General features: G+C 35.6%; 3 protein-coding genes across 7 annotated transcripts; all 3 read right to left on the reverse strand.

The window, feature by feature from the left end:
- Positions 1-6047: 6047 nt before the first annotated feature.
- On the reverse strand, positions 6048-8266 carry tmem14cb (transmembrane protein 14Cb). Its single transcript, XM_016524563.1, has 4 exons — positions 8097-8266; positions 7678-7779; positions 7447-7534; positions 6048-6632 (listed from the first exon to the last, which is right to left on the reverse strand). Exons 1-4 carry the CDS (start codon positions 8182-8184, stop codon positions 6569-6571), a joined length of 342 nt encoding a protein of 113 aa, XP_016380049.1. The 5' UTR covers positions 8185-8266; the 3' UTR covers positions 6048-6568.
- Positions 8267-8551: 285 nt separating this feature from the next.
- LOC107717555 (p21-activated protein kinase-interacting protein 1-like) lies at positions 8552-14243 on the reverse strand. 3 transcript variants are annotated; one of them, XM_016524359.1, is made up of 11 exons: positions 13994-14243; positions 13617-13696; positions 13198-13360; positions 12916-13036; positions 11391-11465; positions 11030-11082; positions 10733-10878; positions 10467-10564; positions 9715-9811; positions 9434-9563; positions 8552-8748 (listed from the first exon to the last, which is right to left on the reverse strand). In XM_016524359.1, the coding sequence occupies exons 2-11, from the start codon at positions 13692-13694 to the stop codon at positions 8624-8626; spliced, it is 1086 nt and encodes a 361-aa protein (XP_016379845.1). In that variant the 5' UTR covers positions 13695-13696; positions 13994-14243; the 3' UTR covers positions 8552-8623. The 3 variants fall into 3 exon arrangements, with proteins under 3 accessions (XP_016379845.1, XP_016379836.1, XP_016379827.1); XM_016524350.1 differs by lacking the exon at positions 13994-14243 and adding an exon at positions 13773-13885; XM_016524341.1 differs by lacking the exon at positions 13994-14243 and having other exon boundaries at positions 13617-13886.
- Positions 14244-14332: 89 nt separating this feature from the next.
- esco1 (establishment of sister chromatid cohesion N-acetyltransferase 1) lies at positions 14333-23713 on the reverse strand. Of its 3 annotated transcripts, none has more exons than XM_016524142.1 (10): positions 23625-23713; positions 21155-22895; positions 20164-20248; positions 18560-18626; positions 17979-18057; positions 17566-17697; positions 16822-16911; positions 16600-16743; positions 16081-16265; positions 14333-15400 (listed from the first exon to the last, which is right to left on the reverse strand). In XM_016524142.1, exons 2-10 carry the CDS (start codon positions 22892-22894, stop codon positions 15253-15255), a joined length of 2670 nt encoding a protein of 889 aa, XP_016379628.1. In that variant the 5' UTR covers position 22895; positions 23625-23713; the 3' UTR covers positions 14333-15252. The 3 variants fall into 3 exon arrangements, with proteins under 3 accessions (XP_016379628.1, XP_016379615.1, XP_016379624.1); XM_016524129.1 differs by having other exon boundaries at positions 17979-18063; XM_016524138.1 differs by having other exon boundaries at positions 17979-18063; positions 23629-23699.
- Positions 23714-24306: the final 593 nt, after the last annotated feature.

Here is a 24306-nt window from a genome sequence, read left to right on the forward strand (position 1 = left end):
TGTCACACCTGGGTGAGCCCCTGCCAGGCGCTCTTCTGTTCTCTCGCCCTCTCTGTATTTTTCTATGTGATATTCTCTGCCTGTATCTCTGTTGTGGTCTGTAACTCAGCACTGCTGCCTCTGTCTGTCACACCTGGTAATGACCGTTAAGAACCAGGAAAGCTGTTACACAGTAGCGCTGACTGGTGAAACGCGGTAACGGACGAGATCGAACGTTTCGACGTAACAACGTGAGGAAAGAATGTTACACTGTAAAGTGTAGCGAAGGTGACACTGTAGCAGCTTAATGGCTGGGTCTCAAAGTCTGTCAGGTTTATACTGGGGGAAAACATCTTGGTCTAAGTTTAAATGGTTTAGGGTCTCTCAGCCTGACAAACTGAAAGTTCTCCCTCTAAATCCAGCCAACCTGACTGCTGACTAAACTGGGAGCTTTGTTCTGTTATTATACCGACTATTTTAGCACACAGGAAATTTAATTATGATGTCTGGCTAAAGGCACAACTTTCTCACTTTTACTAACCACAAAATCATCCTAAAATATTATTTCTGAGTTATTATACAACTCCTTTTAATCCAATTCACCACCAACTAGATGAGTTTCACTACATAATGAGTAATATAAAGGAAACCAACAGTTGCTTCAACAAGAAAGCCTGATTGACCTAGAAACAGTCAATATTCATAACCTTTTTTTATAATGTTAAAGGGGTCATATGATGTTGCTAAAAAGAACATTATTTGGTGTATTTGGTGTAATGAAATGTGTTTATGGGGTTTAAGATTAAAAAAAAACACATTATTTTCCACATACTGTACATTAAAGGCCCCGCCTTTCTGAAACGCGTCGATTTTTTAAAAGCTCATTGGTCTGAAAAGCGAGGTATGCTCTGATTGGCCAGCTATTTAGAGTGAGGAACGGCCGGAGGGCTAGAGTGAGCGGAGGCAGGCGGGCCTGAGAAAGGCGCGGCCGGCGGATTCAACGAAGGAGCGTCCGGCAGGCTTGCGGTTCTTTATGGAGCTTGTAACACTCCAAAGAGAAAGGAAAAATTGAAATCGCATCATATGACCCCTTTAATTATTTGGCCTGATTGTATCAGATTTAAATATTTCATTATTGCATTTGTGGTTTAGGCATTTTAAATGACATTAAGACTTAGAAATTTAGTGTTATATAAAAATGTATAATATAACAATATATACACAACATATTTATGCAAATATGCAAAATTATATAAATGTATGCAAAAAAAATACTTTAGGCCCAACTACTTTAGGTTAGGAAGACAACAAAATAAGACGACAATATTTCAACATTGCAGCAGTGTGATTGTGAAGTATTGTTCATACAGAAACCACTCTGTAGAAATTTTATAACATTTTTCATATGTCATAATTTATGTGTGATAGTTGTGCTCAGCTTTGAAGGTCTGAATTCCTGTCTGAATTATTGTTTTCAAAATAATCCACACCTGATAACATTATTAGTTTATGTAAGCCCTACTTTAACATCTAAAATCCTAACCTAGAAGTATTCAGAAACTACTGCAATTTATGCAGAATATCGATAGGTACCAATTTGTTTCACTGCACTAAACTAGATGGAAGAGTTTTTGGCAAAATTGTTGATGCTTGTATTTACTCGAGGACAAAATCTACATGTATGTTTCTGGCCTAAAGCTCAAATCTTTCAAAACAACAGACCATATTGCATAATGCTATCATTACAATTAGCTAGCCATATGCAGTTAGGGCCACGCTAGGGCCAAAGTACACGTTCAGTAAATGATAAAACCTATTTACAGGGTGACAAAGTTCAGTTTACAGACCACATACAATTTACATTGCAATGCTACAGAAAGGAGCAATACCAACTTGTGCGAAAGCATGACAACTTCTTGTTTTTGCCCCGAAAGGATTCCCTGCATGGTACAACCATAATCAAACTATTCAACACTTATAGAAGCAGCTAAACACCCCTTTTGGCTATTCACGGGTGAGGCATCCATTACAACAGACAAAACATGTGCTATATTTTAATATAGGTCAGTTAAAATAGGCTATTTTTGTGCTTTCATTAAATATAAGCTACAAGTCATGTTATTTTAGTTATAGCCCATGGGCAAAAATACCTGTTTCCTCTATTAAAAGGAAATGATATTCGCTTTAGGGCTGTGTTATCTACTACTTGATATGCCACATGTTTAAGTAGTTACAGTACAACTTGTACAAAGATATTCCCAAGGATGTGTCATTCTTCTGAACTAAAAATAACTGTACCATAAAGCTTCAAGATAACTCAGCGAGATCCTCAATTAAAGTTAATTTATAAGCCACATCTTGGATGACTTCTCTCTCTTTATAATTCTATTATCAATTTCTAAAAACTGACAACATCTGCAGCCAAGGTTGTTTAATGTAATTCTTCTTTATTTAAGGTCTTTAAATTCTTTATGTCATTTTTTTTTCATAACACTGATGTAAAACCAGGCTTCCTTAGATTAATACAAGAAAATAAATATAAGAAATGAATATAGAAAAATATGAATGCGTAAAGATCTGAAATGCCACTCTGTGTTTGTCTTCGGCCAGCTATGCCTAAATTCAACTGAGTCATGTGCCAGTAAACCATGCAAATTTGCTCGCTCTTTATAAATAGCTCCAAAAGCATTGCTGGATTCTGATTTTGGTAGGTCGGACTAGAGGAACAGTTCACCCAAAATTAGCTGAAAATGTATCCTCCTATGGATCCTCAGCGGCGAATGGGTGCCGTCAGAATGAGAGTCCAAACAGCTGATAAAAACATCACAATAATCCACAAGTAATCCACACCACTCCAGTCCATCAGTTAACATCTTGTGAAGAGACAAGCTGTGTCCGTGTCCTCTATCCATAATATTGCTTTCTCAAGTGAAAAAGTTGTCTTGTCTGAATCAGGAGAGAAATACGCACAGATCAAGCCGTTCTAAACAAATATGTGTGTGTATTTTGATGTGAGAGGACAACAGGGGATGGACTTTTTCACTGGAGGAGGCATTATTATGGATTATGGACCGGTATTTTCACCAGAAGCAACGGTTTAAAATTAAAACGTCTTAATGATGCATTTGTTTCTTATAAACGCACAGCTTTTCGCTTCACAAGATGTTAACTGATGGACTGGAGTGGTGTGGATTACTTGTGGATTACTGTGATTTTTATCAGCTGTTTGGACTCTAATTCTGACGGCACCCATTCACTGCTGAAGATCCATTTGGTGAGCAAGTGATGTAAATTTCTCCAAATCTGTTCCCATGAAGACGCAAACTCATCTACATCTTGGATGACCTAAGAGTAAATTATTTTTCAGCAAATGTTCATATATTTTGGGGTAAACCATTCCTTTAACAAGGCCTCTGACCTTCTTTATATCAAGTGCCTTTTGATATATCAGCATAAAAGATTACGGAACAATTGTAAATTCCCAGTGTGGATTAAGAAGTCAGCAGTTCATCATGTTATCAGTAGCAAAGGACAATAAATGAATGAAATCAATTGACAGCATGTCTAATCCCTTTAGTCTTAATGACTCATGCCTTTGGAAACAGGTGGTTTCAGTATACAATCAGCACAGACATCACTTAGCAACATACCACACTTTACAGTCCAGTACTAAAACATATCTGGAAAACTGATCTTTAGATAAAGGAAAATGCTTTACAGTATTTAAAACAGCTGTATAGAGTCAAATTAGGTACTCATATTTAATTTGATACTATTCAGTAAGTTTCTGTATAGTGTTATTTAAAATCAAATGTGCATGTGTGTAGTTTAGCAGGTTGTCTAGCTGGTTTCCAGCATTAAACTAAAAGACTATCAGGATATTTGCGTGAGCTCGCAGTGTCCCAGAGATCAAAGTAATAGATTCTTATATGACTTAGTATCTTATCAAAGCATCATGTCCTGGCTGAAAAACTATATGAGCTCAGTTTTATTTTCTGATATCTTACTCACTTTCATCATCACCAGATCCATTAATTGACTATGGAAAGAGAAAAATATACTTTTTAATTTTTCTTATATTTAATGGCCCAAGACTGCAAATAATACGTATAAACAGATAACCTAAACTAAATAGACAGATAAAATAAAGCATGCTTAAATAATTTTTTTTTAAGCCTGAACATATAGACGTATTATTATAAAAGTATTCTTAATGCCTTGTAATACATGTAACAATGCATTATATCTTTTATATTTTGTAATAAATAATTGTAACCCCGGTTATTATACATTATCATATTTACCTATTATACTTTTAATGCAATGCACTAAAACAAATGGCAAATCCACGTCGAATTAATAATAATAAAATAATAATAAAATATTCATAATGTACACAGTTTTTAATTGTAAATTTGACTTGATATTTTCACACATTCAGTTTTACTACTCAAATCTCATTGTTTGGAAACATTCTGCTTTTTCATAATTTATTTTGTCAAAATAAAATTTTTATTATTATATTTACTGTTAGGGCTGGACAATAATTCAATATCATTATGTATCGCGATATAATTTTTTCAATAACGGTGATATGATTTTTAAACACATTTCCGATATTTCGATATACATTACCAGTGTTTCCCATACATTGATTTATTTGAGGCGTTTGACTTCGTTGAATAAACATGAGCACTGCATGTTTCAAAATCAAAACGGGTGGCGGGTGTTTTATATGAATGTATCTCTGAAGGGAACCGACTGTCTTCAGAAAAGTTTCGATGGCATTTTTATTTTATCTGATGTTGATGAGCGGAGCTGCTTTGTTTACAGCCGTTACCGGGGAAACCGCTAGTTCTACTGCTCTCAAAGCGCCTCCTGGTGGTAGACAATCAGTTTGCACTTTTTTAATAATAAGCCCGTATCCAGCAACATGCTTTTGTTGTTGCTCAATTTTTTTGTTTTCTGAAGCAACTCGGAGCACGTTTCATAATCTTTATCCTGGTTGATGCACGTTTCAATCTATAAGAATAATCAGCCTACACTACCAGTCAAAGGTTTTTGAACAGTAAGATTTTTAATGTTTTTTTTTTTTAAGAATTCTACGCGCAATAGTCGGTGGATCACCTGACATCTGCCTGCGCTGACAGTGCAGGTCCACCTTACCGTAAAGAAACCAAAAGCCCAACCACACAAAACCAGTGGACACATATGGGGTCATCTAGGTGCGTTTTTGCTCATGTATTGGGTGATTTGTGCTTCTAAATCCCCGTTGAGGGTTCTGGACTATTTGAGCATGGAGACTGCCTTATACTCCTGAGACCCTACAGACTCACTAATGAGACATTTAATGAGCACACCTGATGTATTCCGAGTGTGGAACAGTATAATAACAAAAGTGAATCTCTAACAATGTGACTGTTATAAGTGAGACGTTTGATTGTCTAGAAGACGTAATAATAAAAATGAAACAAAAAGCTTCGAAAACCGCATTCTCGTTATTGTAAAGTTGTTTTTTTTTTGAAGTTATGGAAGTACGTTTTACAAGAAAATACTACTACAGTCTTTCTACTTAAATATTGCACCTTTTAATAAATGTTACTTGCCGTTTCTTATTAGTGAAATTTAGCTATTTCTGAGTAAAATTTTCTAAACCATTTTCAGTGTGCATTTACAGCGGCATTTTTCATAACTGTAGCCTATAAAGAAAAATTAAATTTAATCATTTAGCAGACGCTTTTATCCAAAATGACTTACAAATGAGGGTAAATAATGAAAAAGTAACAGACTGCATTTTACATTTAATCATTCTACACTAAAAAAAAATAAATAAAATAAATAATGGAGAAATAATTTCACTCAGACATTACAAGTAAATTTCCCAGATAGGGCTAATGACAAAGAAACGACATGGAACACATTGAATTAAATGTATTTTTTTTAAAGTAAAAGGCTGTAAAAAAAAAGTTCTCCAGTTGTTTTATTTGCAACTTCAAACAATAATTTTTACAGTGTATTGTGACATTTTTAAAACGACGATTTACCAATATTGACGATGGTTACACGCATGTGATTTGTAGTGAGAATATGTTTTAATAAAAAAGTGTCAAATATGATACATCTTTATATGCTTTAAAAAGAACAATAATAATAAAAATACTGGTTTTATTTAAAGATTTTGGGCCCTCTATAGGTCAAAGTAAATACATCTCAGTCTGTGACTAACAATACGCTGTATTAATGATGTCTTTGGTTATAAAACTTTTAGATAAGAGTTACAGATCTGTACCTGATATTACTAAATATTTTTGAGGAATTACCAATTACACCAGATGGTGAATATGGATATCATCTGTAATGTGTAAATATGTAGCGTACATAAATCAACAACTATTTGAATCTCAATAAAGTAATACATTTTATTTGCTTTCATTTGTTCATCTACAGTTATGAAGGCACCTCCATATGACCCTAAACTGAATTTTGTTGTCTTCTTCATACAACTTGTATAAAATGTCTATACATGTCAGTATATATATATCTGTCAGTGCATCTCCGCAGGATCTGCAAGTACAGTTTCTGAATGGTGTCATCGTTTCTTCTTTTGTGAATTCTGTAGCACTTTCACACCAATCCTCAGGAACATCAACAAACTGCAAAGACAAAGAACAAAACATAATTCAACAACCAAAACAATGCATTTGTCCATGTTAATGTCAATTATAGCCAGGGGTGTGAAGTAACGAATTACAAATACTCACGTTACCAGTGGTTCCCAACCTTTTTCAACTCGCGGCCTACACAACCAAACACATATGTTTCCGCGGCCCACTGCAAAAAAATTTTATTTTAGAATTGGCGGTTTATTTTTAAACCAATCAGCGAGCTCGAATAGTGGAAGCAACTTAACAAACAGTTTAATATTTATTTTTTATTTAATTATATATATATGAAATTAAGATATTATGTTATGACTTTTTTACATACATTTTTACATATATTAACAATATTATTATTTCTTTTAATAGTAATTGGCGGCCCCCCTGCAATACCGTCCGGCCCACAGGTTGAAGCAAGTGCCGCGTTCGATAAATTCCCCACTCACTTATGAAACGCGCGATCTGCGCTGCCTCGTCTCTCTCTCGCGTGCGTTCTGCAGCGGTCACTTGGATAAGTCGTTGTTGTTTTAAATAGGCTACTCTTTTACTCTTACTCAAGTAGTTTTTTGGACAAGTACTTTTACTCTACTCACACTACATTTTTTGGAAGGTAATGGTACTTTTACTTGAGTATATTTTTTCAGTACTCTTTCCACCACTGATTATAGCATATGTCAATATTATATTTTTTGTCTGTATGTCAACATTATGGATATCTGGGAAGTCTTTTTGAATGAAAAATTTGGAATGAATAAAAAAATCATACATAATATATAAATAACAAACAGCTAAAATAAAATATCCCTGCCTCGCTCCTGCCATGAGTCCAGCTGGCATAATCTTCCATGAACTCAAAAATCTCACTCCCATTAAAGCAGTCAGTGATCCAGAGGTGCCTTCAAATATAAAATCAAATCCCATTAATGTCATCTATGATCCTTATTCATTTTAATACATTGTGTGTGTGTGTGTGTGTGTGTGTGTGTGTATATATATATATATATATATAATACTTCTAGAAACAGAAACAGTGACTTACCCAGTGAAACCCAGATATCCTTGTCATTCTTTGACATCTGATAAGCACCAACAAATGCTGCAATGCCAAACATCAGCCCAGCAACCAGAGAGATAACACTACCTGCAGCCGGAAGCGGGAACATGAGACATCTGGCCATATTAGGAAGTTCCGGTAAAGTTCAGGTAAAGGTGCGTTAACAAAAAAATTGAGTTTCTGCTATAACAAAGTGCATTACAGTTTGTTGACAAAAAAAACTAAAATCATTAAAGTTGTACGCTCGTTACATCTATACGGTTAAAATTTGCTAAAGAAAATTAGATTTTCATTCATCTGAATTTATACTGAATTATTTGAAACGTGTTTTACATACACTGGCTACTCAAAAACTAAACCAGAATACTAAACATAGTTGTTTGTCGCATGCATGAGATCTTTACCTGCTTTAACATAACCAACAATCCCTCCTATCGTTATTAGAGCTGCATAACCATAACCAAACCAGTCCACAGCCATATCTGCACGCATGTCTAACTCTCAAATAAAACAAAAAGACGTGTTGATTGCTAGTAAAAAGCTAAAGCGTCTCCACTTTTTAACTTCCTGAAACACGGCACTAATGATTTTCAAAATAAAAGTCCGCATGTGCAGGCGAGAACTGCAGAGGTTTTTCAGATTTAAAATAATCTTTATTTTCTATAGCGCCTTTAAATGTTACATCTCAAATTGATTTACATAAACAAATAAAACAACAAGACAAATAAACAAACATACAAAAATAGAGTTTTTTTTTTTCCATTTAGCTGTAATTCAATGGTTTTTTTCCTTTACTTCTCGGCAAAATGCTCATGGTAAACAACTCTGCAGTGTTGACTTCAAAAAATGCACTGTAAATCACTACACTCTATGAAATGCAAGACATGAAAAGTAAATAACAGAAGACCGCCAATGATTTCAATAAAACTGTTTATTGCGCTTTTTGTTTTTTCTTCTTTTTTCCTGCTTTTGTAGAGCTGCTTTCTTCTAGAATCACCTCTTCTCCTGGTAGCCGCACTCTTTTACCTTTGGCTGGCTTCGGGGGCACCACAACAGCTGTTTTGAGAACACGGATATTAATACGTTTTTCCCTTGACAACTATTGCAACTCTTTTAACATGTAATTATGGTTACTGCTCTAATTCAAATCACACAGCACTCTGGATTTTTTTTGGACACACTCAACAAAAATTTAAGTATTTACAAAAATAAAAATTCTGTCATTATTTACTCACCCTCAATTTGTTCCAAACCTGTGAAAGTTTCTTACTTCTGTTGATCACAAAAGATGATGTTTTGAAGAATGTTGGTAACCAGACAGCTGCCGGTAGACAAAATAATGCTATGAAAGTCAATGGCTACCAGCAACTGGTTACCAGCATTCTTCAAAATATCTGCTTTTGAAAGAAAGAGACTCATACAGGTTTGGAACAAATTGAGGGTGAGTAAATAATGACTTTTCAATGACTTTTCATTTTTGGGTGAACTATCCCTTTAAGGTGAGATCACATTAGTGAATTTTTAGCTATATTTCGCAGACTAAAAAGGTCTATATTGTCAAGCTCACACAGAAGTCACTCTCAAACCAAGCAGCTTTCTGTCGGTCAAAGCATTAAATTCATGTGACCAACTTGAACCCATTGCAAAATCTTCTCGAAATTCCCACTAGGATGGATTCCTATTGAAACGACTGGATTTTGCCTGTGAAAATTGGCTGAAACCATGATAAATGTAACCGCACCTATAGAAGCTTCAGGCTGGGCAGATTGTTCAGTACTCGTCTCTTTCGCTTGACCAGATTTCCAAATGGAAAGACAGGTGAGTCTGGCAGTGGTGTTCACCTGGCCAAGCAGGGAAGGAGTCTCAAGGTTCTGTATGTGGAAAGAGAGAGTATAAAATACTGATCAACCAAAATGAAACCATCAGGCCAAATTATTTTTATGTCTAAAATGGTTCAGCTCAAGGCTAAAAAACACTTGTGTCTGTGTGTTACAGTTACTAGCAAAGAAGATCATACAATACCTCAAGATTGAGTTTCCACAACTTAATGAATCCATCATTTGATGCCGTAACAAGGACACAAAAATCATCCTTCATGAAGCTCTCAATGGCTTTTACTCTGGGGGGAAAAAAAACATTAAATTAATTAGGGATGTTCATTTCGGTTATTTTTCCTAACCGACAACCGACGCTCGTTAACCGATTGTTAACTGACAAGATTATTTTAAATTATAATTGAATTAAATTAATATGTAGTAAAATCTGTTAAGCCGTTAAGTGTTATCACTGTACCGCCGTGATGTTAAACATTTTGTTTTACGTGGATTACATTGGAACGTGAGTGAAGTACATAATAAGTAATAATTTGCCATTCAAATACATTGCGAATACGGAAACATTTGATACTTGGTTCCACTTGGTTTTTTTCCCTCTAAAAAACTAATTATTTTATACGCGTAGCGTATTTTAACCATGCAGCAAACCATTTTAAATATTTTGATAAATTACTGAAAAAATAAATAATTAAATGACTTTTTAAACCGTTTAACTGATTGTATTAATCGGTCAAAATTCTTACCGTTGGTTAACCGGTTAAAATGAACATCCCTAAAATGAATACAGTAACAAATATAGCTGATCTCACTCATTTTACAATGCATTCTGAGTATTTCAATGCACTAGAACAATTTTGATGAAAAGACAGACCTAGAAATGGCCGATTCACTTGGATTAGGATGCAGCCTTAAAGAAAGGTTAAAAAGTGGCAGTCATACCTGTTCTCATGTGCTTTGAACTCGCAAACACACTTCTGTGAGGTCACGTCATAGATACACACGCTCTCATCGTCTCCTCCCACAGCCAAGAGTGTGTTCTTGAAGAGACATGCAGAACAGAGGCTGGAATAAGATTTCTTTGCAGTAGAATCAATTGATCACGTTACATTTGACAAACCAGGGAAGCAACATTTTAATTGCAAGCTAAACTAGAACTGACTTAATAGATATATCTGTTCTCTTGCGACACCGATGAGACTGATCACCTTCAGAAACTTCACACATGAAATCCTTTGTGTGAATGCAATGGTTCCAGTAATTGTGGCAGATTTTAGAATGTAAATGTCCACTCGATCATTCCCAACCACTGCATACTGATCTCCGTCTGGTGACCACAAGACGATCTCTGCATCTACAAAACATTGTTACACACAAGTTTTGATTTAACTGAGAAGTTTAACTTTCTCAATATAATACAATAATTCTATAAAATAATTTATAAAACAAGGAAAAACAAGGAAAATACAGAATCAGAAAGTATATCTTATTATAATCTCACTTACTCTGTTTAAGATTCTTGATGAAAGCTGAACGTCCTTCAATGAGATTCCATGTTCTACAATAATATTACATTTTGTCATTAAAAGACTTGTATAGATTTGTTGAACCGCAAACCAAGCCCAATGATATTTATTACCATTCATACACAAAAATTAAAACAGCTTAACTTAAAGGGGTCATATGATGCGATTTCAATTTTTCCTTTCTCTTTGGAGTGTTACAAGCTCTTGGTGCATAAAGAAGATCTGTAAAGTTGCAAAGACTAAAGTCTCAAATCCAAAGAGATATTCATGACCCCTTTAATTTACAGCTTAACAATCTGACCAGGACTTTTGATATTCATGTTAACATCTGTGTACTTGCCGCAGAGTCTTGTCTGTTCCGACAGAGAGCGCGAGTTTTCCAGAAGGGTGTACGGAAAGTGAAGTAACATGACCCCTAAACAAATAAAACACAGATTGAGTCATTTTTACACTGGATAGGCATTTGAGGTCAGCAGGATTCTTCACATTTTTGCAAGTTTCACCATCGATGCATTTATTCAAAAAATACAGTAATATTGTGAAATAATTTTACAATTTAAAATAACTGTTTTCTATTTAAATATATTTTAAAATGTAATTGATTCCTGTTATGAAAAGCTGAATTTTCAGCATCATTACTCTAGTCTTCAGTGTCGCATGATTCTTCAGAAATCATTCTAATATGCTGATTTGCTGCTCAAGAAACATTTATTGTTATTATCAATGTTGAAAACAGGTATGCTGCTTAATTTATTTGTGGAAACCATGATATCTTTTTTCAGGATTCTTTGATGAATAAAAAGAATTCAAAATAACAGCATTTGTTTGAAACAGTTTAAAGGAGACATATTATGCCCCTTTTTACAATATGTAATATAAGTCTCTGGTGTCCCCAGAATATATCTGTGAAATTTCAGCTCAAAATACTCTACAAATCATTTATTATATCATTTTGAAAATGCCTATTTTGAGTGGAAGCAGAAACACGCTGTTTTTCAGACCGGTCTCTATAAATGCAAATGAGCTGCTGCTCCCCGCCCCCTTTTCCAGAATAGAGCTGCACCATTACATCTCGTACCTGCTAAAAAAACATCTGTTTTGGTTCTGATTATCATGTTTATCGCGCTGAAATCATGCGTTTTAAACCATATTAGTTTAAACTTCTGATATATGGTTTTCTGAGCGCACATATCTGAAGCACACGGACAGAAAGCAGCTGTCACAGCATGTGAGTACTAAACTAAGTTCTCATTCACACACAAGTTTACGTTAAAAATACACGTGTTACAAAAACAGTCGGTTATGTCTGTAAAGGCAAACAGCTGGGAAATAAATCGCATGTTTATTTTAGATTGTGTAGCAGCAGCAATATACATTAAATAAATCAATAAATCCACTGCTCTCTTGTCTCCTCTGAGGCTGGGACTCTAAACAGTGTTCTGTGCTCATCTGTGCAGCCAAAGACAGAACAGTTAGCATGTTTTGCTCAAACTTTCGCCATGGCATTAGAACTAGTACACTGTTGTCGCTTGCAAAATTAAAATGACGGCACCGTGGGTGGAAACTTACAGATTAAGGGGCGGTAATATTATAATGAGATCCCTTTGCCACGTCACCAAGGGAGCGAAATCAGACGCACTCGTTTTTTAATCTTTTTCATGTTTCCTTGGTTGGTAGATACACCGGGGACCTGATTATAGCACTTAAAACCAGTGAAAGTCAGATTTTCATGATATGTCACCTTTAAATCTCTTGTAACATTATAAATGTCTTTACTTTAATACATCCTCGCTAAATAAAACTACTAATTTCTTTAGAAAAGTTTTGGACGGTAGCATATTTTGTGTGTATTTCAGATCACTTACTTATGAGCGTTGAGAGATTTCAAACATTCCCATTTTTTGGTGCTCCACACACAGATGAGACCGTCCTGTCCTCCGCTGAGTAAATGGGACGTGCCATAAAACTCCAGACACGAGATAGTACCTGCCGAGAATGTGAGCTTACCATTTATAACAGTATATGACAACACATGAGACTGAAATATCAGTGATGCAGAATCGTTGAAGCCAAACTCTCTTTCGGTCCAATCAAAAACCAAAATAAACTTAAAACCAACAGAAAATATTGCAAAATGTCCTCCTCACCATTATGGTGCAACAAAGCCCCATGTTCAGTTTTCTTGCTCATGTCATAGAGCTGAATGGTTTCATCTTTGCTTCCAGTGGCGATGAACTGATCACTGGATGAAACTGCAGTCAGTGATGCTGTGTGTGCATGATGGGTAAAGTTGGGCTCAATTGCCCACTCCTAAAATAGACATAAAAAACTTTAGAATTAAGATTATATTTAAAATAAAGTCTAAATAATTATTAGAGTAAGTTATAATAATAATAATAATAATAATAATAGGCCTGTTTGTAAAATTATGACAGTTTAAATACGGACCAATATCAAAATGATAATGCAAATGCAAACTGAAAAAAACTACATTTAATATTCACTATGAAAACAAATGAAGATTCTATCAATTAACAGAATTAAAGTTTTGAAAAATGATAATTACCTCGTCACCAGGACACACTCGATATCCAAATACTATCTGCTCATAACAGCCAGCGACCAACTCGACATGATCCCCCATGACTGTAAAACACGTGTTCATACAGTTACATACGGCCTGTCCCTCATTAATATTTAATTGTTAATAAATCTGTTGTACCTATGTATTACACAAGACTAAACGCTTTAGAACGTAAACCACGTCTTCTCATGTCCACAGCAACATGTAGGGAGACGTGTGATCGCTCCTTTAAGGTCCACCGGAAGTGCGATATTTCATAATAAGAGTTCCTATTAAAATAAAAGTCAATAGGCATGTCGTCCAAAAGATAGGGGAGAACAATTAATATAAAGTTAGAAAAACAGGAAAAAGGTTTGTACCTGATTGTTCAGCATTGTTGAGACCTCATGCATTATGCCAAAGATGAAAACAACTTATGTACATGCATAATTCCACTTTTGAAATTCAAGTGATCAAGTAAAGAAATTGGTTAAAATACAAATTCAGGCCACTCGTTTCAGGTCAGTCATTTGTTTCCTACTATAGGGTTAAAATTATATTGTATGAGTAACAAATGTAAGCTGTTTTTCATCACTGTTTGTAAAGAATGAGCAAACATCCCATTTACAAATTAGGTAAATCCCCAAAATACTGTATAAAACCATGCCAATCATCTGGCTTCTAACGTTTGTAACTGCAGAGAACTAAATTGTAATTAAAATAAAAATGAAAAAGAACAAATCAAAGTTTTGGCTGGAGTGATTTTAAGCTTTTGTCCTGCTGTTGAAGATAAAGAAAGATCTATCTGTAGTCATTTTCATGGGTAAATTAATATAATTCAATCAAAATACATATACATACATAAAATCATTCTAAAAATATTAAAATGAGATGGAATACTATGAGCGAGCAAACTTTCTGAATTATTACACTTGTGTTTTAAAAACAAACAAATCAAATTCATTCTGCACAGTGTTGTGCAACACCAGCGACTTCTTTGAAATCATCTGCTGTCTATCGATGTCAATGCCAAGCATGTAAACCTCTTTAAAATGCACATGGAACACACTGTATCAGCAAAATACTCTCTCTTTGAAAATAGCTGACATGATGTAAGGGTTAACGGGAGATTTCCATGACAAATTCATATGATGTTTTTCAACCTGAGATTCAAAAGTCGTTGCCTCACGACCGAGGCATTGCTTACAGTAGAAAAGTTCACACGTCTTCCTATATGTTCTAGGAAGAAGTACTTACACTGATTTTGCAATTGTGCACTGGACTACATGGCTTCCACTTAAACGGCGAGTCCTAAAATAGGCTGCAACCTAAACCTGAGAGAACAGTTTAGATGTCTTTCATTGAACGATGCATCAGGCATAAGCTACTGCGCAGGCTTATTAAAATACGTCAACTGGCCATGAGGGTTAGATATCAGTGTCTAACATCCTACACCTCCTGTGCCAAACTTTGCCAATTCAAACCAAGACTCTGAAGAAAAGGAGCCTTTAAAACACCCTATGGTTTGACGGTTTCTGTTCTCTCACTTCATTTTTGCACCGTTTGGTACAGTGAAATAAAGTCCAGTCCTCTTCTCAAATGTCAATATTTTAAAACTGAGCTCTATGTCCACATCCTGTCAGGTTGAGCGATTGCCGCTTACAAAGTTGTAGACCAAAAACTGAGAGGTTCCACAGTAATGCGTTGCGAAGAGTTTGCCGTCAGGCGTGGGATCGGAGAAGGCGATTTCGTCTTTACTTAGATGAGACCCATAGATGAAATTATTCCTGGAGGAAAAGAGGAGTAAACATTTATGCATTATTGTGTGTAACACTTTACTTTCTTGAAATCTGTAGAAAGATTTGTAGATCTGTAGAAATCTGAGGATTTTTTTAAAAATATATATTTTTATGCTCACAATAACAGAAAAAAAGCATAAAAAGGCTTTAATAAAACATATTTCAAAAAAGAATAAAACATATTTCATGTTTTGAAATACTTATCAATTTAAATGATTAAACATTTTAATATATTTTAAAATGTAATTTATTGCTGAGATGGCAAAGCTGAATTTTCATTCTGATATGCTAATTTGGTGCTCAATAAATGTTTATTATTAATATCACTGCTGAAAACATTTTTGTGGAAACAGTGATACATTTTTTCAGGATTTTTTGTTGAATAGAAAGTTCAAAAGAACAGCATTTATTTGAAATAGAATTTTTCTTTACTGTCACCTTTGATACATCTAATGCATCCTTACTGAATAAAAGAATTAATTTCTTTAAAAAAATCCTAACTTATTTTAATATAATTATTTTCATAAATAATTGCATTAAAATGGTACATTTACACCTTTGACAGTATGAAAGTAGTTGTTGTGTTTTAATGCATTATAACTACCAATATTTACATAACACATTATATCTGTGCTTACAATTACTCATAAAAAAACTCAACCCTTTACCTGAGGCACTCGATCATGCGTGAGGCGATGCCTCTCCGTCTCATCATGCTGAACACCCAAATGCGACTGATGCCACAGAGCGCCGGCTCAGGTACAGTAGAGCAGCACCAGGCCCTCTGACGCTCGTACATGACCATCTCTCCTTCTGAACCCTCCAGCCCGGACTCTTCTATAACCCTGTATCCCTGCACATCGCAGCCAAAACAAACCCATCAGATGTACAGACTAAGATGAACATTACACAAAGACATAGCACCTTACAATGACTTCAATTAGTTGTCAAAAAGTCCATTTGGAATATGCAAGTTTTTCACATTTTCTGTGCTAATTGAGAGAGAAAACCAGTGGAATTCTGATAAATGGATTTAAATAATGTAAAATATAATAAAGTATATTAAATGAGCTTAAGAGTATTGTACTCCTATTGGTTTCTAAAAAATATGGCAATGAATTTAAGAAGATAAAATGCAAGATATACACCTATAAACATGCTATTAAACACCTGTATGCTCAGCTGACCTCTTGAATGTGCTCGGCGATAAGGCAGCCAGCGACTTTCTTATCATTTGAAATGAAGAGGAAGGTTTTGGTCTGTGACGGGACCTTGGTTTCCACTTGCTGGAAGCCCAAGTCATTGTCCACCATTTCTCTGATCTCCTCAACCTCAAATCAAACAAGACAAATATTAGAAACAGGCATCATATGTATCAGGAAAGCTATTAGAAATCTCGAAACAAGTACCTTTTTCAGTGCATACTTAGGATCATCAGGGAGAACAAGAATAATCTTGCCATCAGGATACTCTCCCAGGATTCTCTCTTTCTTCCAGCCCTGGACCAGATATTACAATAAAGCTTTTGAGACATGGGTATGTAGTTATTTTGAGATTGTAAGCCCCATCCTAAACTGGAAATTAAGCAACACATAATTGTGTCTCTCAAATATTACACTATATACAACACACTATATTAAAGGCACAGCTAAATGTGACATTTGTGGTAATGGTTATAATTTTTGTAAAAGTTATAATGTTTTGTACACAACTTTATTGTAATGTTGAATGGCTAAATTAACTAATTTTATCCCAAAAACCAGTAAAAAAAGATGCCATTTAACAAGTATTTGAAATATAATGTCTAATATTGTTTCTAAATTAATTTGAAGTCACTGTGAAAATGTATTTATGATAACAAATTCTAATTTTAAGTGCAATTAATTCTGATTAATTACAGAAAAATATGTGATTGTACATTTAATGTTTAAAAAGTAAATGTACATTTAATGTTAAAAAATATTAATCACATTTTATATTAAGATTTAAAAATTATATATATATATATATATATATATATAATTTTTAATTCTACATTCATTTTTTATATTTTCTGACTGACTAAAACAACATCTTTTTGGAATGGTAAGTAACTCTGAATCACATAATAATAAGTATGTGGATAAGATGCAACAGTTTCTCTCTTGACTCACCACATATCTGACAGCACTGATGAACTGGTTGTGGAAGAGGAGGTGTTGGGATTCGTCCTCTGGGCTGGAAGGAGAGTACAGCATCCCACAAACGTTACACGTCACCACACCAAACGCCTTCTGACCAGCATCCTGTAAAGCACAAAAACAGCCATCACTAAATGCTAATGAGCACCAATGCTCCAATGTAAAATAATGATGGGCATGTTGTATTCTTTTCTAGGTTTAACTGTTTATACCAAAACAATCTCATAGTTGTAACATGGTATTCATTTATTTAACACAAAGTCTGTAAGTTAATAAACTAAAAAGAAAGAAACACAAGGAAATTATGATGAATTAATCCAAACGGGGATGGGGGATAAATTAACCCAAGCAAATACACAAAGTTTGTTAGGATATAAATGACTTGCATTGCCAGACTGTGTTGCTGTACTAGCAGGTTTAGGGCTGGTTGTGACCTCTTTCTTCTGTTCTGCTCCAGGTTCAACACTAGAATTTGCCATGAAATGTCAACAGAAAGGGTTTAACTCATAGATGTTAAACAGCTTTTCTATAGAATGATTTCTAGACTCGAGAATAGACTAGACTCATAGAACAGATGGTACTCTAATGACATTAATTCTTTTGAGAACATAATTTCAACAACACATTGAAAGCTGCAGTGTGCATTTTCTGCTCTAGCATCAACAAACGGAATTGCAAAAATAGTGAATTTCTCAAAAATGTATCCAGAACAAAATAATAGCACCTAAAACACATGGCATTGGTTGTGTCAGTGTTGCACAAAACAAACAGAGTAACACTCTAATACGCAGATCCACATTTCATTTATTTTCAGGCAAATAAAATCAAATATCTTACTTTTAGTTGCATATTAAACTGATAAAGCATTTTCACAAAAAATTACAATTCAACAGGATATTGTGCTTTTTCACAGACTGGAAAGCAAGTTTTTACTTTTCAAATCTTTAATGAAAGTCCTTTGAATTACCTGTTGCTGTTTTCTGTTTGCGTCTTTTGGGCAGGTTCTTGCTGGGGAGAGGGTTTCGGCTTATTTTCTGTGAACACATGCACCACAAAGTAGTTAAAAAATATATTTAAATTTTTTTTTTTAAATATATATGTATTATTACGCATACTGTCAAAGAGAATTAGTTTAGCATGTGTTTAAAGGGATAGTTCACCCAAAAATAAAAACAAACGCATCGCGTTGCTTCAGTAGGCCTTTATTAACCCCCCAGAGCCGTGTGGACTTCTTTTATAATGGATGTATGCAATTTTTTGGACTTCAAATTTTGGGCTACCATCCACTCCCATTATAAAGCATGGATTAGCCTGGACATTATTTAAAGAGCAGGTCATATGGTATTTTAAAGTGTCCTAATACTGTGTTGGAGTCCCCTACAACAGGTTTAAATGCATCTAAGGTCAGAAAACATTGTAATTTTCTCAGAATATACATCTAATATTAGAGTAATTTGCCAATGATTTCTAAACGGTTCGTTCCAAGCAAGTTCAGAGCAATCCCCTCCCTTCCATAAGCTTACTCTGCTCTGATTGGTCAGCTGGCCAAGCCTGCTGTGATTGGCACAGAGAGGAGTCCTTGAGCAAGTTAGCGAGCGCTACCATTGACAAAGCACCTTTACATATGTCTACTGTAATGTTTGAAGAACGACAGACAAAAGATGCTCTGTCTTAAATTTTAATCAGAACGCAGAACAGCTCACAGGCGCACCAGCCTAACGAACTCGCTCGTCTCTCCCGCATTAACCCTATAACTGCCGGTGCAGCAAAATAAACAGAAATTTCACAATGATTATAAAGTCTGTGCAGTACACTACATTCTTTATTATTAAACAAAGTAATTAGAACAACGTCAGTCTACATTAATCGACACATTCTTAGGAAATAGTGGGTTCACAGTGAATTATCAGAACTACTTCAGTAAGACTGAAGCTTTTTACCTGGAAACCTAAAGCTGCACTAGGTGTACATTAGGGCTGTCAAAATTTTTCGAATATTCGTCGAATTTCAAATAAAAATCCACATTCGAATGCAAAAACGTTTTTCTAGAGGGACATCTATCACCGTTGCACTTGCGTCTCGCACGAAAGAGCTGCATGTTTAGAAAGCCATGTAAAGTTAATGCAAGTTTAACTTTGAAAAAAAAAAAACATCGACTCGTTAAGGCGATTCAGAATCGACTCTCTCTTTTGAGAGACAATATCTTTATTTATCATGCACTTTTTTGATTAACAACTTTGCAGATTGTTTTCATTTAAGGATAGCTACGTTATAAACTGCAAAAGAGATATTTTTCAAAAACCCATATGACCTGCTCTTTAATATAACTGCGATTGTATTCATCTGAAAGAAGAATGTCATATACACCTAGGATGGCTTGAGGGTGAGTAAATCATAGGGTAATTTTCATTTTTGGGTGAACTATCCCTTTAATGCTGTAACACATTCATTATCTGGGTATGATAAGCACCTTAAGCACCGATTATGAAACTAGCATTGCAAGATGGACAGAACTTTTTATGAGGCTTGTTGTGCTTGACTCAAAAACACACAAATCAATACACTGTTTACCTGCAGAAGTGGGGACGCATGGCTTCCTCTCCACTGCTGGTTTGGGCTGCACTTTAGCTGATGAAGAGGGCTGCTCTGGTTTGACCTGTGAGCATGACACATTTTGTGAACAGCTGTACTGGTTATTTAGATTGTTAGTATAAAGACATTTGATAAAGTGGACATATACTTGACCATAAATTTTAGACTATAAATTGTAAGTCTGAAAAAAAGGGGTGGAAAAAAGGAATCATACATCCTTCCTCAACAACCTGCACAATTTGAAGTTTCATTTAAGCCAAAAATTATGCTGAGCAAATTATTTGCTGAAATTTAATATTCAGGGATGAGGCACTGTTGTAATCACTACTTTACAAATTACTCTACCATTCAAAAGTTTGGAGTTGTGTATGATTTTTCTTTAAAGAAGCCTCTTATGCTCACCAAGGCTGCATTTATTTGATCAAAAATACAGTAAATATTGTGAAATATTATTACAATTTAAAATAATTGTTTTCTATTTGAATATATTTTAAAATGTAATTTATTCCTGTGATGCAAAGCTGAATTTTCAGCATCATTACTCCAGTCTTCAGTGTCACACGATCCTTCAGAAATCATTCTAATATGCTGCTCAAGAAACATTGCTTATTAATATCAATGCTGAAAACAGTTGTGCTGCTTAATATTTTTGTGTAAACAGATATAAAAAAAAATCTGGATTCTTTGATGAATATAAATTTCAAAAGAACAGCATTTATTTGAAATAAATATCTTTTGTAAAGTTATTAGTGAATGCATCCCTGCTAAATGCAAGTATGATTTTCTTAAAAATCTTACTGACCCGAAATCTTTAAATATTTTGTGTAATGTAAGGTATTTTAAAAGTATTTTTTAAGCATCATAACTGAGTGCATTATAATACACATTTTATTGATTTGTATTTCTTCATAAATAATTGCATTAAAATCTGTAAAAATGTGAACGGTAGTGTATATGGGTGTGGTTTCACCTCATTTTTGGGTGCTCCTGGTTTGGTCGTCTCCTCTTCAAGACCATCGAGCTCAAAGTCATCTGGTGAATACTTGCGTCTGGGAGTGTAGGCTTTATATTCCATCACTGGTTTGGGTTTGGGGCTGGTGATTCCATTAGGCATGGGTGGCGCCTGAGCCGGAAGTGCTCGCCTGGGTTCATTCGAGCCCACTTTGGGCACGCTTTCCGGCACGGGAACCTGTGCAGGGGTGATGGCCGGGCTGGGCGAGACTGATGGAGCGTCGGTCTCCTTGGGAGAACCAGCCTGACTCGCTTGATCCGACTTTAGCTTCTTAACACGGGTCCAGGTCAACTTATCCCGCTGAAGCTCCACCTGCCTGAGCCTCTGAAAGCGGGATAGTTTCTTCTTCTCCTGGGTCTTGAGCGGCAAAGACACCTGGCTGAGGAAAAAACGTTTCTTGGGCGTACCATCCTCAGGTCTGGGATCGTCAGTCATGTCACTAGGGGTTTCAGGGGGAGTTGCGTTTTCAGACACCTCTTTTTCAGTTTCGCAAACCTCCGTAGATTCACTCACCTCCTTTAGTTCATCAATATTTGTCTCATCTGAAGCTGCCGGAGCATCCGATGCAATATCATCTGCAATTTCCTCACAGAGAGCAAGGAGGTTGAACTGCCGAGGTGGAGGTTTCTTGGCGGCAGCCGCCCTTTCTTCGGCCAAAGCCGCTAGACGTGCCTTCGTCCGAGCCTGTGGGTTCATCTCCTGCTTTTTAGGAAGCCCTAGCGTGGAGTCCGTCGCACTGTCCTGGGGCAAAGAGGGTGAGGAAGTGACCTCCTTACACGTCACAGCTTCACCTGTTTGTTTTTTCACCGTTTCATCCTCTGATTGCTCCAAATCCTCATAGGTTTCGATCTCCACCACACAATGTTCAATCTCAATATCATCAACCAGAAATGCTTCTGAATCCGGGAGAAACACTTTCGCCACGTCGGTACTTTGTACGCTGTCCTGCAGGGAACACGTGTTCACTACTTCTAACTCATCCATGTCAGAAATGTCTTTACCAGCAAACGAGTGTTTAGGGATGCTAGTTTCTTGGATGACTTTGAAAAGAGCCTCTAGTGGTGGAGAAGATTTGCTCATCACATCTACTTTTGCATCCACACTCACTGTGATTTTCTCAATAGGGTCTGTCGGAAGCTCCTTATGCTCCTCTACTTTGCTCACTCGTGGTTCGTGAAGCGACTGCAGATCGCTTATATTGGCCACGTGGATTTTGTCAGGTTTGGGTAACGTGATCTCCTCACTTTGAATGTCAAGCAATCGCCCGTAATTGTGCTCTATTTGCACAGGAAACAAGGCTGCGACTGTTTTAATAGTTTCGGAGATGGAGGGCTTTTCTTTCTTTACTCTTGGAACATACTTCTTGTTTCCTTTTTTCAAGACAGACATATTTTGAGATGGTTTATCTCCAGAAGTTTTCGGCTTCCCCTCATCTTTCCGCCGTCTTCCTCTTAAGCCCTTCTTTTGTGGCGCTTTCAAGCGAGACGACCGTCGAACAGGTTTTCCGTTTTCTTCCCTCGGCTGTGCTTGTTGTTTCTGCTTAGACGACTGAGTTTCTAAAGCTTTGTTTTTTGGAGGTCTTCCTCTCAAAGACTTCTTGGGCATCTGAGTTTTATCTGACTCCACGAGACTCTGATCGATCTTTGATTTCTTAGCTTCCGGTTCAGAAGAAGACATCTTTCTTTTCTGCCCAGGCATCCTAGGGAGAAATGACAGAGCAAGTTACATGCAAGTACAGAACCAATAATTTCAGTGTGATTAATATGTGATTAAGTATGTAAGGAGGTGTTTGCTTCAAAACAAACCTTTGTGTAAAATCTATATAAGTAAGAGTAAATATTAAAATTAAATATAAAACTCTTGCAGAAAGAAACAAAAACAAGATTAAAAGAAATAAGATTAATATAATAGTAAACAGAAGATAATCAGCTGTCATCCATTTCTTAAGTGACAGCTGAGGCAATTCACTGACATTTAACTTACAACAAACGCTCCTACAATATGTAATAACAACAACACTATTATCTCTATTCGTAGTGTATTAAAATAACGCAACATAAATCATATAATCTTAATTTTTAAACACACATCGACATGTCAACAGCTCAGATCAGAGTCTCTGCTTCTCCAAAGATGACAAGTATGAAGTGAAAATGAGTCATTTATTCTCATTTCCAGTGTATAACAATTCAAACATTATATAAAAAGCGTTAAATAAATGAATGACATTTTTCAACGGTCTCATCAGTCTGACGTCGAGAAGAAAGTTAGCAGAGCTGGCTAACTCCGTTAGCTGCCTCCTTATACAGCCAGCGACGTTCACACTACTGTCGATGAAATATTACAAATAAGTCAATAAGACTTACATATAACTATTATGACAGGTAGACAAACAAACAGCAGTAATAAAGTGCAGTGCCGAACTTACCTACGTTTTCCTGTTTCTAAACAACAGCTGTTTTCCGCTGTGTGGAGCAAAGTTTAGCCTCACTTCCGGTGCTGAGTCTTCTTCGGCGAATCTGCTGTGTTTCCGTATGATTAAACGACATCTACTGGACTAGAGGACAGATAGAAATATAATTTCACTATTTACCTACATTTCTTATTGCTCTTTAATGTGATGTATTGATGATACAACATATACATTTATGTATTATTATAAATTATTATTATGTTTTAACGTATATATATAGTATATTTATATATTATTATAGTTATATTATATATAATATTATAAATTGCAATATATGTATATATGCGTGTGATATAATGTAATGTATGCATTATTTTTCTAATGATATAATGTAATTTTTATAAAATATGAATATTGATATTAATTATATATATAGCCACAGCCATATCACCCTGCAGCCCAAGACTGGTTGCTCACTGAAGCTAAGCAGGGTTGAGCCTGGTCAGTACCTGGATGGGAGACCTCCTGGGAAAACTAGGTTGCTGTTGGAAGAGGTGTTAGTGAGGCCAGCAGAGGGTGTGATCACCCTGTGGTCTGTGTGGGTCTTAATGCCCCAGTATAGTGACGGGGACACTATACAGTCAAAAAGCACCGTCTTTCGGATGAGACGTTAAACCGAGGTCCTGACTCTCTGTGG

The sequence above is a fragment of the Sinocyclocheilus rhinocerous genome, unplaced genomic scaffold, assembly GCF_001515625.1.
Source record: "Sinocyclocheilus rhinocerous isolate Xijiao unplaced genomic scaffold, SAMN03320098_v1.1 scaffold1694, whole genome shotgun sequence".
NCBI lineage: Eukaryota > Metazoa > Chordata > Actinopteri > Cypriniformes > Cyprinidae > Sinocyclocheilus > Sinocyclocheilus rhinocerous.

Bases quoted from the DNA above. Each gene is read 5' to 3' on its own strand.
- tmem14cb (XM_016524563.1), bottom strand. From the start codon at position 8,184: ATGCGTGCAGATATGGCTGTGGACTGGTTTGGTTATGGTTATGCAGCT. The intron at 7,780-8,096 runs GTAAAGATCTCA...TTCCGGCTGCAG, and splicing joins TGTTGGTTATGTTAAAGCAG to GTAGTGTTATCTCTCTGGTT. The intron at 7,535-7,677 runs GTAAGTCACTGT...TTATATTTGAAG, and splicing joins GGATATCTGGGTTTCACTGG to GCACCTCTGGATCACTGACT.
- esco1 (XM_016524129.1), bottom strand. From the start codon at position 22,894: ATGCCTGGGCAGAAAAGAAAGATGTCTTCTTCTGAACCGGAAGCTAAG. The intron at 16,266-16,599 runs GTCAGCTGAGCA...TGCGATGTGCAG, and splicing joins TCGCCGAGCACATTCAAGAG to GGATACAGGGTTATAGAAGA. The intron at 15,401-16,080 runs GTAAAGGGTTGA...CTTTTCCTCCAG, and splicing joins CGCATGATCGAGTGCCTCAG to GAATAATTTCATCTATGGGT.
- LOC107717555 (XM_016524341.1), bottom strand. From the start codon at position 13,715: ATGAACACGTGTTTTACAGTCATGGGGGATCATGTCGAGTTGGTCGCT. The intron at 13,361-13,616 runs GTAATTATCATT...TGTCTATTTTAG, and splicing joins GAGTGTGTCCTGGTGACGAG to GAGTGGGCAATTGAGCCCAA. The intron at 10,565-10,732 runs GTGATCAGTCTC...TGTCTCTTCAAG, and splicing joins CATGTGTGAAGTTTCTGAAG to AACACACTCTTGGCTGTGGG.